Raw genomic sequence first — 18,951 nt, 5'->3', positions numbered from 1 at the left:
GAACACATTCAATAGCTCCATAGATTTTACACATTTATTCTGTGTTCCCCTACTTTCTAATTTTACACAATGGTTAAGCTCAGTCACCTGTTTATCCACATTGCAAGATGTTACAGGGCATTACACGACAAAGATGGCAATCTGTTAAACCGGTATTAGCCTGTGATGCGTGGCTGAACAACTGAAAAGAACATAAATTTTACTTTGAAAAATAGTTTACCACCTGGACTTTTAGGAACACAAACAGAATCAGAGGTCAGTATAGAATATATCAACGATAAGGCACTTTTGAATACAGGATTAACCGTTTCAACCATTAGTAGATTTTTTCACAAAATTATTTGAGCAACATAGAACTTCAATCTTTAGATACTATACTCAAAATTGAATGTGCAGGAGGAACAATGCTACCGTATGATGGTTTTATTGAAGTAAACATTAGTTTAAAAGATACAGGAGGAACACATACATGTATTTTACTTGTAATACCGGATAGTCCGTATAACAACCAGGTACCGTTATTACTAGGAACGAATGTATTGACATAAATTATTGAAAAATGTCGATACGAATATGGAGAAAGATTTTTGCAAACTTCTAAATTAACAACTCAGTGGTATTTATCGTTCAGAAGTATAAAAGGAACTTAGCCGAAACAACCATCGTTTAGCTATTGTAAGATTTGCTGGAATTACAAACATTATTATACCACCAAACAGTAATGTTACTTTATTAGGCTACATCAATAAAGAACTTCCGTGCTTAAATAGATCAGCTATGATACATCCAACTAAGAATTCTGTTATACCGTCTGATTTAGATTTATCACCGTTACTCATTGAGTATAAAGGAATCATGAGATCTCAGTTGATATCAGCAATGTAACAAAAAGAACAGCAAATATTCAACCACGTGCTTTACTTTGCGAAATACAGCCCGTATCTATTTAGGACAATATTGGATCTGAAAACTTGGAATATACTCCACCTCTTTTAGAATAGGTTAAGGTTAACATAGTAAATTTAAAAACTCAGGAACTTGAAAAAGGAAAACAACTTATCCGTGATTACTCAGATATATAACATTTTCGAAAGGCGACTCAGATATGGGACATACTACAATTGTACAACATTAAATAGAACTAGAAGATGATAGACCGTTTAAGCAAAAATACCGCCGAATACCGCCTTCAATGTTTGAAGAAGTCCGATCCCATTTACGGCAATTAATGCGAACAAGTTTTATAAGGAAATGACATAGTCCTTTCTCATCAAATGTAGTTGTAGTAAGGAAGAAAGATAAGAGTCTAAGAATGTGTGTGGAAGTCTCGTCTTGGTGCATATGCTATTCCCCGTATAGAGGAAATACTCGACTGTCTTGCAGGAAATAAGTACTTTTCTACAGTCGATATTAAATCAAGGCTATCACCAAATTGCGATTTATGAACCACATAAAGAGCGCACAGCTTTTACTGTAGGCCCTTAAAGATTTTTTGAATTTTGTAGGATGCCGTTCGGATTATCTAACTCGCCTGCAATTTATCAGCGTCTAATGCAAGATTGCTTAGGAGATTATCACTTGAAAATATGTTGCATATTTATAGACGACATCATTGTACTTTCTAGAACATTTGAAGAACACATGGAGAGATTAAAACTTGTTTTTAACAGAATTAGAGATGCTTGTTTGAAAATGGCACCAACTTAATGTACCTTCTTTAAACCAAAGGTAAAGTATGTAGGTCATATAGTCTCAGAGGATGGAGTTGAAACTGACCTCGATAAAATAGAGAAAATTCAGAATTGGCCAACACCGAAAAGTCCAGAGGAAATTAGGCAATTTATTGGCTTTGCAGGATCGAGGATACTACCGCAGATTAATTCGAAACTTCAGTCAAATTTCTAAACCATTAACCGAATAAATGCCGACACCAGCTAAAAAGAAAAAAAAAACCCGCATACTAAAAAATCACGGACTTGGGGAGAAAAACAGGAAAATGCATTTGTAAAATTAAAGGAACTTCTTTCAACAGAATAAATTTTAGGAAGTACCGATTACACGAAACCGTTTCAATTACATACAGATGCTAGTGATTCAGGATTAGGTGCTGTATTATATCAACATCAAGAAGGATACGATAGAGTAATATCATACGCAAGCCGTGGACTATCGAAATCTGAAAAGAACTATCCGGCACACAAATCAGAATTCTTAGCACTCAAATGGTCAGTTTGCAACAAATTTCACAGTTATCTTTATGGACATGCATTCATAGTGTTAACCGATAATAATCTCAATAATAAAGCTCACCTATGCTTTAAGAACTGCCAACTTAGATGCCACAGGACAAATGTGGTTAGCTGCTCTTGCAGTATATGACTTTGATATAACATACCGTCCTGGCAAAAAAAAAACTCCGATGCAGATGGTTTATCAAGAATACCAACCAACATAGACACAATCATTCCGATGAAACCTATTACAGCTATTTGTGGAATGATTTCAACACCACTAGTGGAAACTATATAAATATCACCAGAAGTAGTTGATGAAACAACAGTAGATACTGAACATAAAATTTACAACGACATAGATTGGGTAAGTATACAACATCAGGATAAAGAACTTCAACCATGGATCGAATGCGTTAAGGTAGAAAAGAAACTGAAGAAGGGAGAAATTAAACAGAGTCCGTTACTCAGACAGTTTGAACATCTGAAACTGATAGACAACATCTTATACCGAGAAGTAACAGATAGGAATGGTAAGATACTTAATCAGCTTGTACTACCATCAGCTTATGTTAAAACAGTATTAGAGGCTCTACATAATGAAATGGGACATCCTGGACGTGATAGAACTACATTATTATTGCGTGATAGATTTTCTTTGCCAGGTATGTGGAAAGATATTGACAATTGGATTAAGAACTGCGATTGTTGTATAAAATGGAAAAAAACCATCTAGAGCACAGCTGGTAAGTGTAACAACTTCACAACCTTTGGAATTGGCATGTATAGACCTTTTTAACTTTGGAACAATCAAGAGGAGGACATCAGCATATGTTAGTAGTGACAAATCATTTCACTAGGTACGCTCAAGCCTATCCAACAATAAATCAGACCGCTAAAACTACAACAGAAGTTTTATTTCATCAGTTTATTGTTCATAACGGAATACCGAAACGCATACATTTAGATCAGGGAGCAAATGTTAAAGGGAATTCAATACAGGAACTTTGTCAACTTTTGGGACTAAAAAATCAAGAACTTCACCTTATCATGCAATGGGAAATGGAATGACAGAAAGATTTAACCGTATTTTACTCTCTATGTTAGGAACTTCGAAACCGAATGAAAAACTCAATTGGAAATTACATTTAGGATCACTTGTTCATGTGTATAACTGAACAAAACACGAATCAACCAATCAATCACCATATTTTTTAATGTTTGGCAGGGAACCGCAATTATCTATAGATTTAGCTTTTTGGATTAGTTACTGAAAAACAACGCAAACCACAAACAAAATATGTTCAGGAATTAAGGGAAAGATGAGTTAAGGCGTATGAATTAGCAGCTGTACACTCAAGAAAAGCTCAGGCGAAACAAAAGGAAGGTTATGATCTCAGAGCAAGAGGTACAGCGATTGAAAAGGAGATAAGGTTTTAGTTAGAAAAGTTGCATTTGACGGGAAACATAAAATTGCTGATAAGTGGGCGGATGAACCGTATATTATTTTATCTCAACCGAATTAAGAAATAGCTGTTTTCAATGTTAAAAGGGAAATCGAGAAGGAAGATTAAGAAAACTCCAAAAAAATGTATTTCTACCTATTGGCCATATTTCATACGAAACCTTTGATAACTATTAACACCACTGGGTCGATGCCACTGCTGGTGGACGTTTCGTCCCCGAGGGTATCACCAGCCCAGTAGTCAACACTTCTGTGTTGACATGCATATCAATAATGTGGTCATTTTTATAAATTTACTGTTTACAAAACTTTGAATTTTCGAAAAACTAACGATTTTCTTATCCCGGGTATAGATTACCGTAGCCGTATTTGACACAACTTTTTGGAATTTTGGATCATCAATGCTCTTCAACTTTGTACTTGTTTGCCTTTATAAATAGTTTGATTTGAGCGTCACTGATGAGTCTTATGTAGACGAAACGTGCGTCTGTTGTTCTAAATTATAATCCTGGTACCTTTGATAACTATTAACACCACTCGGTCGATGCCACTGCTGGTGGACGTTTCGTCCCCGAGGGTATTACCAGCCCAGTAGTCAACACTTCTGTGTTGACATGAATATCAATAATGTGGTCGTTTTTATAAATTTACTGTTTACAAAACTTTGAATTTTCGAAAAACTATGGATTTTCTTATCCCAGGTATAGATTACCTACATGTAAGCCGTATTTGACACAACTTTTTGGAATTTTGGATCATCAATGCTCTTCAACTTTGTACTTGTTTGACTTTATAAATAGTTTGATTTGAGCGTCACTGATGAGTCTTATGTAGACGAAACGCGCGTCTGGCGTTCTAAATTATAACCCTGGTACCTTTAATAACTATTAAAACTCCACCGAAACCGAAACTGAGATTAAAACCGACGAAATCACAAGAGAAACCGAAATCAGATATAGATACAGACACTTCAGACTTAGCTAGTGAATCTTCATCATAGGATGAATGTTATTTTGTACCTGCTACGACAACTGACAGTGCTCCAACAAACGCTGAGGATACTGTTCCATTACAGGAAGTGGGAATAGAACAAGATACAACAGAATAAGTTGGGGACGCCCAATCTGATATTCAGGAAATCAGAGATGATTCTGAATTAGGAAGCTTCTGGAATTGATGTATCTAGTCATGAGTTATTGAACGCAGATGAAACCGTTCAATCAGATGATAGTGATGTGTTAGATGATTTGGTTCTTACTCCAATACCTCCACCTAGAAGGTCGCGTCGTGCAAAGAGAGAACCTAAGTGGCCAAGGTCTAGAGATTTTGTTGTAAAAAGTGCAGTGTGTTCCGATTGGAGAGCAAAAGCAGAATTTATGGCTTTTCAGTGAAGGATGGAACTCTTTCTGGATTGGAAACAGAAGCTGGGAAAGCTTTTATAGACATTATTATGAAGTCATCTTAAAAATTCAGTGAGAATATTCCTTTCAGTGATTGAGATCTGTTTTTTTATCTTTTATATGTTTAATAGCTAATTTCATGAATTGATAGTAAGAAGTACTGAGAGTCAGAACTTCATATGTTTATTATGTATTGTATTTTGTTAAAACTTGACTGCAATGACGGGGACGTCATTTCCCAATGCAGTGGAGTTTGTAGTACAGCTTGATTTTATCATTTATGTTAATAAATAGTATTTGTATATATTTGTTCATGCATTGTCTTGTTGACTGACTTTGACAGAGTTCACAGTATGACAGTACTTTGCTTTTATATTCACTTCGGTATTTACATCCTGGGGTTTCTCTTTCTTTATTCCGATTGGTAACTCTATTAACTCCTTTAATATTGAGGCACTCTTTTCAAATTCTACACATATATATGGAACAATGACACTTTATTGTGATTTAGGTATATTTATTCTTCTTATTCTAGAAACCATCTTTATATTCAGTTCAGTTATATTCTTTACATTAGTATTTGATGCATGTATTTCTATATTTTTATCTTGGTATAAAAGATCTGAATGTGTAATGAAAATGTGTATGAAAGTCCACTTTGAATCCCACGAATATGAAAGAGTTCATATTTTATCGTTGAGTTGGTATTTGCAAGACAGAAAGAATATTACAGTTATTGGGTCTTTCAACCTTTTCAGTTGAAAGACCTATTGGTTTTGTTCTTATTATTATTATTAGGTCTTTCAACTTTTTCGGTTGAAAGTCCTTTTGGTTTTGTTCTGATGAGTATTATTTTTGTCTTCCGCCTAATTTTTTTCCTTCACTTTTTTTTTTGTTTCGCAAGATGTCGCTTAGAAATTTGGAATATGAAATCAAACAGTTTATACGCTTTTGAAACCAATTCTGCTTAACTGAATGCTTTCCCATATAAGAGTTATATCCCAGAACACTGTTTTTCTTGTTATCATTAAGGCTTTGCAACCGTATAAGAAACCGACAAATTTATTTTTCCAAATTGCTCGTTATATCCTCAGGATGTTCTGTTTTATTTTGACCGAAGCCGTATAGAGATTCCATATGAGAGTTATTACCTTTTATTTTTGAAATTTTGAAATGTATTTTAAACTTGAAAACCATAAGTGATAGAGACCTAGGGTCTTTAGATTTGAAATAGTTGGTCCAAAAAAAATGAAAAGGCAAGGTCGTATTTTAGATTTTTATTTGTCTTTGATTTCCCTATATCTTTGGAATGGTTATAGATATAGAAAATTTACATAGTGAAAATTGCTTGGTACTTTAAGGGCAACTTTGTTACATTATGACTGTATTGGTTTTACTATTGTATAAGGGACATAATCCCCATTCATGGTTGATATAAAGCCATTATTAGGCAAAACTTTTAAACACAATGTCCTTGACCGAAAAGGTCTTTTGCAATGACATTGTGGAGCAATGACCTTGACAAAGGTCACAGGGTCAAAGGCCAAAGTCAAAGGCCAAAGGCACTACTTGAAGAGTTTTATGTGAGTTTAAATGCCTACCTGTCAATCAATCAATCAATCAATCAATCAATCAATCAATCAATCAATCATTCAATCAATCAATCAATCAATCAATCATCAATCATCAATCATCAATCATCAATCAATCAATCAATCAATCAATCAATCAATCAATGCATGTTTCCGTCTCGTGTGTTTAATACAGGGTCCAAGGTCTCATTTTTTCCCGCTTGTTTAAAGAAACCCTATCCCAAGTGTTTAAGTTATAAACCAACCAACCAACCAACCAAACAACAAAACAACCAACCAGACAACCAACCAACCAACCAAACAACCAACCAACCAGCCAGCCAATCAATCAATCAATCAATCAATTAATCAATCAATATGTATGACATTATATTTAACAATATGGAAGGAAAAAACTCAATTATTCAATTTTAATATTGTGCTTACATCTCTTCTAAAAATAATTCAAAACGTACTCAGAAACTACAAGTTCGATCGACCTGAAAATTCATTAAACACCGTGGTGCAGTTATCTCCCAAGACTTTTCCTAGAGAAAAGAAATGGCAATGCCGTAAAAATCGCTTGCGTGGTCCGTAAATCTCAGTGAAATCCTACAATAAATTGTCCGCTCCTAGATTGAAATACCTATCTGGGTTACAAACTGGTGCTGAAAAATGTACATTTTTAGAAAATAATCCTTCAACGTGTTTTAAAGTTACTCCAGATCAATTAAATCCAAAGCATGCCCTGTCCGTGAACTGTGATCAAAATGTCAATTTTCTACGACGACAAAAGAAATTACATTGTGTACATTCCGTCTCTATACATGTTGTCTGTTCAACGTCCCCACCTGAAAAGAAATACATATATATATAAGTTTTCGTTATTATAAACACACGTCACGTGGTGTCTCCACAATCTGACGCGAGAGTCGCGCGCTGGACCTGAATTAAAATAAAAACTTGCCATACTAAACATGAAACTTCTCCGGTAACACAATAATATAGACCCCCTTCCAGAAACAAACAAAAAAAAACAACAAACAAATAAACAAACACACACACACACATATTAATCAATCATGTTTCTAAGGGGGTAAAAGACCGTTTACAATTGCTTTTTAAAAGCAATGATTTATATTGGTGTTTTTTTCCATATTTGGCTGTTATTAGATTCCAGCATAGAATATTGTCTTGCATTGAGTTTATCTAGATCATATACTTTTTTTTTGACATTAAGACTTATGAAGTCATATTTCTTTATATTCAGATTCCAGTATGTGAAGTATATTAAAGAGTGCAGTAACATATAGAGGAGCACTGCTCAGCCCTTGTATTACATACACGGTAAGCTGTGTCCTCTGTTTACATGTTTATTTGGTTACGTGTTGTCTATTTGTGTTTATGTGTTTTAATTCATGTGTGTCTTGTCTGTATTATCAGCATGTTATTTTTAGTTTTAAATATCTCCGAATAGAATAGTGTATAATAATCGATTACTTTAGATAATGAACGTTGACACAAGGTGTTATTGATGTCTATAGTATTGCATATTGAACAGTTACCGGAAATAGACTGTGGTATAACTTCTCATGATTTGTAGTAAAACATACTTTACAAATTATGGTATATCTGAAGTTAACTTCTCGGATAATTTATATTTTATTTTATTAGAGTTATCGTTCTTTGAACGTATGTATTGTGACTCATTGTGTATTTCATATGTTACAGGGTGTTTATTCAAGATTACTTTAATAAACCAATAGAATCCAACTCAAGTGTTTATTACGCCCAACTTGATCAGTCTACATGTGCATCTAATAAGATTTATGCAATACATCAATTATATAAAAAAATAAGTAAAATAACCGAAGAACACAATATTGGAGCTAAAATAGTAGGGGGAGATATGAACGATATACTCTCAAATTAAGATACAACAAAAAATAAACTACATAAAAAGTTTAAAAAGTCAGTCAATGGTTTAAATCGTTATCAAAGGTACCAGGATTATAATTTAATACACAGGACGCGCGTTTCGTCTACTTATAAGGCTCATCAGTGACGCTAAGATCAAAATAGTTATAAAGCCATACATGTACAAAGTTGAAGAGTATTGATGACCCGAAATTCCAAAAAAAGAATGTGCAAAATGAGTTTAAGATGATTTATATTACTAGGATAAGAAAATCCTTAGTTTTTCGAAAAATATAAAGTTTTGTAACAGGAAATTTATAAAATAGACCATATGATATGCACGCCAATACCGAAGTGCTGACTACTGGGCTGCTGATACTCGAAACGTCCACCAGCAGTTACATCGAACCAGTGGTATAAACAGTTATCAAAGGTACAATTACAATTACAAAAACAATTAACTCAAACACATAAATTTAATTTGAGAGATATTTGTTTGCATTTAAAGAATGATAAAAAAACCCAATACACATGGAAAAGCTAGTAGAATAGATTTTTTTATAACATGCACACAAGCACGCATGAACACTGTATCTGTTGATATCAGGCCTGCACAAATTTCACTTAAAGATCACCTTACAAATTCGCTTAGATTCGACATTCATACAAACAATCGTAATAAGGGCTATTTTAAAATGAATAATAGTATATTGACTGATACTCAGTATAATAAACTAATACATAAGTTAATTGAAAAATATGAGCAAAATTTAAATCTTACAAATGTCATTAATCAGTGGGACCTGCTAAAACTGACATAAGTCAGTCTACTACATTGTATTTGTATTTGGTCGTGTTAGGTTTATCACCATAGCAGATGCATTTTATTATCGAAATACATGCTTGAATATCATTTCGGTATCTTTCACCTCTAATTTATGCAGATAAACCGCGCGTCTGTCGTACCAAATCATGGTGTTGTTGATGAGGTTTTAGAGGTTATAATTGATATAAACTGATCGTAAGATGTCATAAGAAAAATTGAAGAGAAATTAGAACTGACCACAGCTTTAACATTTCGGTGATTCTGTAAGATGTCTTGTAGATCGATAAAACATTTTTATTAGAATATTGCGTTCGCAAACTTTGCTATAACATATTACTATTGATTATTGACCTCATAAATTAAAACTTTTGACAAGAGTCATTTTCTCTCAAATCATTCGTTTATAATGAATAGTTTTAATCCGATCGTAAACTGGTTAAATTTAAAAATTGGGTTCTTTAAAGAATTATTATTAAGAAAACTTTTAATCTTAATCTATAGAAAGCTATTCAATTATCTTTATTTCAGGAATACGCTAGATTCTAACCATCTTGTTCACCACAGCAATGACAGAATTTTTGGCGTGTCTGATATTGGTAAGTTTTGAATTTTGCTGTCCTAGTTGCAATCTTTATGCTTAAGGTTGAATGTACATATAACCTTCTATAATAAAATGTCGTGTGCTCTCAAATTATCACTTTTTATTAGTTTTGTGACAAATATATCGTACATTATTTTTAGGAGCTGTGATTTTTTTGCACCAATGGATTCGTCGTTTATTTTTATTCGTTTATCTAAAAAGAAAATTAACCGAGGAACTATAATGAGTTTTTTTTACAACCACTGGGTCGATGCCACTGGATTTCTTTTTACAACGATATTTATTTATTCACCAAATATGCTTGTTGCAATGTTACACCAAGAAACCAATGCATCCTGTTATACTCCATTGATTACCTAGGTTGTATAAATTTCTTTAAATACAGTTATACATTATGTTGTATTCTATCAATTGTCTAAACTTGTTTTTTGTGACTTCTGTAATGCAATAAGTTTAATTGTTCTGTTTTCGTTATATCTTTTTATGTATTCTTGAACAAAAATTTGATAAACATTAACCTTTGACAATTTCTGGTTAGGTACATAATATGACCTGTAAATAGAAAAACCTAAAATTGTTAGGAAAAAATTCAGACCAAAATGATTTTTGTCAAAAATTTATATCCAAAAACTCAATGATAAACGATACTCTAAAATTTTAATTTGATTTTAATAATATGTATAAATTTCTTGAAATACAGTTATATAGCATTTTAATACATTATGTTTTATTCTATCAATTGTCTTAACTTCTTTTTTGTCACTTCTGTAATGCAATAAGTTGCATTGTTCTGTTTTCGTTATATTTTTGTATGTATTCCTGAACAAAAATTTGATAAACACTAACCTTTGACAATTTCTGATTAGTTACATAATTTTATATCCAAAGACTAAATGATAAACGATACTCTAAAATTTTAATTTGATTTTATAATTAACTCATAAATACTTTTCCAATTCCAAAAAAATTCTAAAAATCGACAAGAAATAAAAAATTGGTTATAATCTTCTTTTTCGTTAATACATTAAATAGACTGTAATTCTTCTGTTTCCATTTAAACAATAATTGTTTTGTCGGTAATATGAATTGTAAAAGTTTCCTAAATATATAAACTCGTTTATATTTTTTCGTTTGGGCTTGTATTATATTTTCCCTCCGATTTATATGATTCGTTCATCCTATATTCACTCTTAAAATTCAAGAGTTTATCCTAAAATGAGGATAATTTTTCTAAAAATGAGGATACTTTTTCTAGAAATGAGGGTACTTTTTCTAAAAATGACGGTACTTTTTATATGGCCCTCCAAATACCGTTTTGATCCCTTACATCACTGAATAGACATTTCTTGTCGAAATCCGGATCTGGTTCACTTAAAAAATATTGACACCGTATGTTTGTGCCATTACATCGTGACTACAAGTTAAATTTTTTTCTGTTTAGTATTAAGTTTATATTAAAATTCATTTTGTTACATCTTGTGATCAATTTTATTTGGCAATCGCAGTCAGCTGGGTTAAAGAACATCAGTTGTTCGACCTGTTAGTCAAATGCGTTTTATTTAAATATACTTTTTCACTGTTTGTTTTTTTTTGGAAAATGTTGTTTGTCCTGTTTTTATACCCTTCTACAACGAAATTTGCTTTACATGCACACGTATAAAAATTGCGGTTTTTATCCAACGCAATCATATTTTTTCGTTTGGGCTTGTATCATATTTTCCCTCCGATTTATATGATCCGTTTATCCTATATTGACTCTTAAAATTCAAGAGTTTATAAAAAAATGAGGGTACTTTTCTAAAAATGAGGGTACTTTTTTTATGGCCTTCCAAATACCGTTTCAATCATCACTAAAGAGACATTTATTGTCGAAATCTGGATCTGGTGTACTAAAAAAATATTGATATCGTATGTTTGTAGCATAACATTGTGGCCACAAGTTAATTTTTTTCTGTTTAGTATTAAATTTATATTAAGATTCATTTTGTTACATCTTGTGATCAATTTTATTTGGCAATCGCCATGACAGTCAGCATGGTTAAAGCACATCAGTTGTTCGACCTGTTAGTCACATGCGTTTTGTTTAAATATACTTTTTCACTTTTTTGGTCTTTTGGAAAATGTTGTTTGTGCTGTGTTTAGACCCTACTACAACGAAATTTGTTTTACATAAACACGTATACAAATTGGGGTTTTTATCCAACGCAATCATAGGTTTGAACGTAGTTTTCAATTAAGACTCGTTTATATTTTTTCATTTGGGCTTGTATCATATTTTTCCTCCGATTTATATGATCCGTTCATCCTATATTGACTCTTAAAATTCAAGAATTTTTCTAAAAATGAGGGTACTTTTTATTTGGCCTTCCAAATACCGTTTCGATCCCTAACATCACTGAAGAGACATTTATTGTCGTAATCCGTATCTGGTGAACTAAAAAACTATTGACACCGTATGTTTGTGGCATAACATCGTGGCCACAAGTTAATTTTTTTCTGTTTAGTATTAAATTTATAGTAAGATCCATTTTGTTACATCTTGTGATCAATTGCCTTTGGCAATCGCCAATGGCAGTCAGCAGTAATAAAGAACATTAGTTATTCGACCTGTTAGTCAAATGCGTTTTGTTTAAATATACTTTTTCACTTTTTTGGTCTTTTGAAAAATGTTGTTTGTGCGGTTTTTAGACCCTTCTACAACGAAATTTGTTTTACATGCACGCGTATAAAAATTGCGGATTTTATCCAACGCAATCATAGGTTTGAACGTAGTTTTCAATTTAGAATCGTTTATATATATATTATTTTCTTTTAAATAATGAAACATGAAAACATATATTCGATTAATACTAAGGGTCTCATCAACTTGTAAAATACGCATACATTTGCTAACACCAATTGATGGTTCACTTTTATCTTTACAAATTGACTTATCTAATATATTTGTTGAAAAGATGGACGCCTCAATGTAATTACTTTTCCAGATTAGTTTCTGTATAGGAAAATTTACAATACTTGTCTTAGAGCTAACAGATTGTAACATCTGAAGTTTTTTTTTGGGATGTTTTGTTTGTTAAATATTTATTTCTACAATCCAAATATTCTTTCAGTCTATTTTTTCAAGAATAAAATGTTGAGATATATTACCAGTGTCATCTATAAATTTATTGACAAATATTAATTTTCTCTTAATCCAATTTTCAAAAGTAATTGTTTTATTTTCAAAATTAATCAGTTTGTTCTCCCAAATTACTTGTTTCCTTACTTCTGTAAAGTTGGTAGTTTTTTTTCTGCCCAATTCCTGATATTACCCAACATTTAAATACTTCTCTATTAAATTCAGGAATATGTTTGATATGTTCTAGATTTTTTTTCCTTTCAAAATCAATCTTTAAAATGAAAAATTAATACCTAACACGACGCTCAGATATTTTAATGGAATCAATTTCCAGTTTCAAATATCTTTACTAATGAGTTTACCCTAAATGCTTTAAGAAATAAAAATAACTTTGTATGTCCATCATTTCTACCCCCCCCCCCCTTTTTCCTCGTTTGACTTGATCATGGTATTTCTTTTAATCTTATCTGGTTTACCATCCCAGATGTATTTGTAACATTTACTTTCTACTTCTTTTCTGAATTTTTCTCCGGAACTGTACAGGCACTTGCCAAAAATGTAAAAAGTGGCAATAAAACTAATGTTTTTATAATAAGAATATATCTATTATATCGCGATTTTGATTTTTATTATTTTCCAAAAATACTCGGTTAAACGAAATGAAAGGATCAGATATTGAAAATTTTAGTCTATTATTTTCAAGATTTTACATTTTTGTATCCTTATCATCATAACATTTTGTAAATTTATTTTATGTCACAATCGAAACAACAAATTACCAAAAATGCTGAGGTTTTTTAAACAAGAAATATGAATAATTTTGAAAAATGCAAACAATATTACATTATATTTTACTGATAGTCTTTTTGGCCTTATTAAAAAGTAACCATTCTTAAACATTTAAAAGTACAAAAATCCAAAGGCGGTCAATATATTCCATGAAAATGAAAAATAATTTCATGTTTGTTCAACAAAAACAAAACTTTTAGCAGATTCATTCTTGAATATTCCCACATTGTACAAAGTACCAACATATGCAATATATTTATAACAACTCATTGCAATTAAAGTTACAATATTTTCAAATTTAAGAAGAAATTTTTGCATTTTAGACAACGCGTAGAGAAACATATTTAATGAAAAACAGGCAATCAAATAAAATAGTATCATTTTCAATAAAAAAGAAGAATTTTTTTAGATATTTTAAATAATGCAAATAAAATTTTAGTATGATCTCTCTGAGATTCTTTAAATTTTATAAAAAAACTACAAATTCTAAAATATATATAGTAAAAAAATCAAATTGTGGTCAATAATTTCCATTCAAATGAAGAAATGATTGCTTTCTTGTTCAACACAATCAGGAGTGAACAGATACTTATCCTTCAAATATTTAAATTTTATACAAAATTAGTCATAAAAAGGAATTTAAAGCAACTGATTGCAATTGAAGTTACAATATTTTCAAACATAAGAAGAAATATTTGCATTTTAGCCTACTTGTACAAAAATTTAATATCTTCTTCCTTCAAGTAAACATAATTTATGAAGAACAACCAATCCTGATGAACAAAAAGTACGGAAAGCATAAGGCGGTTAATAATTTATATCAAAATAAAACAATAAGTGCATTATAATTCCACGAAAAATAAAAATCTAAGTATTTTAATTCTTATTATATCTCAATTCTAATTAAAAGACTTGTCTTGAGATTTAAAAACAAATGATTTCAAATAAAAAAAGTATCATTTTTAATAAAATCAAGAAAAGTTTGGGTAATTTTTAAACAATTGAGAACAAAATGTCAGTATGATTTTTCTGACATTCCTGTAATTCTATGAAAAACAATCCACTCTTAACTATAAAAAGTACAAAAATCCAATGGCAGCCAATAATTTCAGTAAATAAAGAAATATTTACATTTTAGGCAACGCGTACAAAAATTAAGCATCTTTTTCCTTAAAGTAAGCATATTTAATGAAGAACAGACAATCCTGATGTACAAAAACTACTGAAAGCATTTGGAGGTTAATAATTTGTATCAAAATAAAGTGATATCTGCATTCCTATTTCACAAAAATAAAAGTAAAAGTATTTTAAATCTTATTGTATCCTATTCTAATTAAAAGACTTGTCTTGAGGTTTTAAAAATAACTGATTTCAAATAAAACGGTATCATTTTAAATAAAAAGAAGAACAATTATGGATATTTTAAATCATGCGAATACAATTTCAGTATTAAATTTCTCTGACCTTCTTTTAATTTGTGAAAAAACTACCGATTAAAACTATATACAGTAAAAATAACATATGGTGGTCAATAATTTTCATTCAATTGAAGTAATGATTACATTCTGGTTCAACAAAATCGAAAGTAAACAGATACCTAATATTCTTCCCAAGATTCAAATTCTATACAAAATAAGTCATAAAAAGGTATTTATAACAACTGAAGCTACATTTTTTTTCAAATATGAGAAGAAATATTTGCATTTTTGGCAACGCGTACACAAATTTAATACCTTTTTTCCTTTTAATAAACATAATTTATGAAAAACAACAATTCTGAGGCACATAAAGTACTGAAATCATATGGCAGTTAATAATTTGTATCAAAATAAAGCAATAACGACATTCTTATTCTAAAAGTTCAAGTATTTTAATTCTTGTTATATCTCAATTCTAATCTATTTTAAAAGACTTAACTCGAGTTGTTTGAAATAACTGATTAATAAAATAAGATAAAATAGTGTCATTTAAAAAAAAAGATTAAATAAATTTTGGTAGTTTTTGACAATGCGAACAAAATTTTAATATGATTTCTCTGACATTCTTTTAATTTTACGAAAAATGGCCTTTTCTGAACAAAAACAGTTCAAAACTCCAATGGCGGAAAATTAACGGCATTTTCGTAGAAAGAAGTCCATGTTAAATCAGGCATATAATACATCTGATGTTAACAATATTTAATACAAAACTATTTATCAACACAAACAACTTAACGCTTTAATGAAGCATCTTATACTTTTATACTATTTTAACTTTTTGATTGCAACCAATTTTATTGCAACTTAACATGGAAATTATGGTGTCTTCGTCGAGGTCCGCGTTCATGGATTGTTAACACTGTTGAGTTCGGTTTACATAAGAATTTGAAATGTATACGTATCCGTCCGATCCGTGCATAACTTTGATTCACTGATCGATCGATGACCGTTGTCACGGTAACTCCCACATAGGTTTTTTGACCTATCTGACGGATCCTATGGGTCACCGATCATCGATCAGTCAAACATCCGTCACCGATCACTCACCGATCAGTCAAGTTCACGTCAAACAGTAACGCCTAAGGTTGCAAGTACTGTAGTATATTTATCGACATTTGTTTAACATGTCTTTGTTTTCCTAAACCTAAAAAATAAATGTAAGCTAACTAATATCATGTCTATTCTACTTGCCTTTTTATATCTCCTTCGCCATGTACATTGTTGAACATTTGGATTCAGACATCTCCAGAAATCTATTTGTTTGTTTGATTTTAACATTAATTTCAAATTATTCACTGGTTTTGAAACTGGCTATTTGGTCGTGTTGTTTTTCTATCTAGAACTTTTAAAGTATCATTTAAATCTTCCCCAACTATCGGTATAAAGATACCAAATTCTTTTATATTATCACTTACCTTTTTAAAAAAACGTACTACTAGATATGTTTAATTTGTTGCATATATACACACCAACGTGAATATTGTGTCGTAAATTTGTAGAATATATTAAAATCTTTCTGTTTCTACATTTCTTTACTAACGTTTTCGTCAAAATGCGTTTCTTGCAAAAAAGCAATGTCAAATTTATGACCATTCGATAACCCTCTCTCTTTTATTGCTATTGTTTATACTATTTACATTGTTATATTTACTGTGTTATCTAATTTAATGTTCAAGTATGTCACATTTTTAAAACATTACAGTGTGAGATATATACAATACTTCTACATAGAAGTATATCTTTTGAATCCGGTATACTAATTACCCCTATATTTGTTATACATAGCCTTGTCTGTATGTTTACCTATCCGCGACTTTGTTAAACTATTTAAATTCATGTTGAAGATTTGTTGGCCCTCTAGGAATGTGTTTTTGTTGTGTATCTTAAATAGTATCACGACAAGAAATATTATCATAAATAATAACTCTAGTACTGACATTTTTAATTTGGATATTATTTCATATATATTTTTACTGAAATTTCGTAACTTTTGTGCGTATTAGTATCCTAAAAGTGTTCGAATATCAGCTTTATAGAAATAGAGGTTAAATTCCCACTAGTGGACTAAAAAGGTAGTGATATAAGCTATATCTATATGTATGCAGAATGTCGGAAATTGCAATATTATGTGTTGACACTTTGTCACTCTGTGTAGACTGAGTTTAGAAACGTTATTAATATATGAGTTCTTATAAGAAGAAGGTTAAGTTTAGCCCCATTTGCCCACAACCATTTCGTTTACAGTACAAGATATATACTGCTTAACTTTTGTACAATTTAAGCCTGCTATATCTGGCCAAAAGTTGAGTTAAAAATTGAAGTGGTCAAATTTCTATTTTTTCATGGCTACCTTTATATAGTCCTTTTAGATAAAAGTATGAGAAAATACTTGTCAAGAATATTAATTTGTATGTTCAATTGACTATGAAATTATCATAACCAACTATATTATGACCAGGTTGATTCTCAAATTCACTTTTATAAGTAAACAAATAGGTGGGGATGAACATTCAACATCAAATATTAATCAATTAAGGAATAACAGAACTGTAGTTGAAGAGTTGCCACCGTAAAATCAAAATTGACGTTGGCAACTCTTCAACTACAGTACTGTTATTCTGATTCTAATGCAATACAAAGAGAAAAAATACGATAAAACTTGAAAAATGTCTTAATATGTCAAATAAAAAAAAATCCGCGAAACTTCATGAATGATTTTGGCACAAAGACGTCATGGCTAAACGTGACGTTATACAAATGAAAACTTACAAACTGGACGTTATTACGTTACCTGTACGCTTCAAATTCGGATAAAATTATATTAAAACGGCTAATTCGAGGTAGGTTTTGTTTTATTTTCGATTATATAGTAGTAATCGAACATTTGTTGATTCATCAATTCAAAATGGCTGGTCCCTCCATAGTTACGCCTGGTCAACTGTGGATTTGACGGCAACTGATAGCCAATGAAAAAAATTGTTACATCCAAATTGCATTAGAATATTTTGTTTACTACACGGCTTGAGATATTCATCTAATTTTCGGTATGTAAGTTAACCATGATGCTATAGCTCGTGTACTATTTTCATTGCAGTCACTCATCTACTTCTTGTTTACTGATACTTTGCACAGTCGAAAAACACCTCCCCTAGAAGGCTCCGTTTAGTTGATCCAATTGATGGATTTAACTTTGACTATCAAAAATGGCCAGGAGCAATATTGGTGTTGAATCTATTCATTTCAAATTTGTGTTTTTAACGGTTTATCATTTCGCCTGACAAGTATAATAAACACCTGCGCCTCGAGCGCATGAAACTCCCGTCGTCTTGTGTGTAAGTTTTTTGAAATAAATGTAATCCTCAATAGTTTCTGAGATACAGAGTTATATAAAAAAAAATTAAAACAAAAAAAACTCAATAACTTTAATATTAAATTTGGAATCAAAACTAAAAAGTATACAGATCTTAAGATTAATATAACAAAGAAGTGTGTGTGTGTTTTAAGCAAAAATCATATTTTTCTTTTGAGATACGACACAACATCTGCCTCCACCCT

General features: G+C 31.1%; 1 protein-coding gene across 1 annotated transcript in view; it reads left to right on the top strand.

Annotated features, from left to right (window-relative positions):
• LOC134717962 (uncharacterized) overlaps positions 1-18,951 on the top strand; it is an 81,914-nt gene that overhangs the window by 2,423 nt on the left and 60,540 nt on the right. The window contains exons 2-3 of the mRNA XM_063580463.1: positions 7,938-8,014; positions 9,939-10,006. Coding sequence (XP_063436533.1) covers positions 9,977-10,006 — 30 coding nt within the window. The 5' untranslated portion in view covers positions 7,938-8,014; positions 9,939-9,976. The remainder of the gene's footprint in view (positions 1-7,937; positions 8,015-9,938; positions 10,007-18,951) is intronic.

The sequence above is a fragment of the Mytilus trossulus genome, chromosome 5 (assembly GCF_036588685.1).
Source record: "Mytilus trossulus isolate FHL-02 chromosome 5, PNRI_Mtr1.1.1.hap1, whole genome shotgun sequence".
NCBI lineage: Eukaryota > Metazoa > Mollusca > Bivalvia > Mytilida > Mytilidae > Mytilus > Mytilus trossulus.
This window is presented reverse-complemented; position numbering and strand designations above follow the sequence as displayed.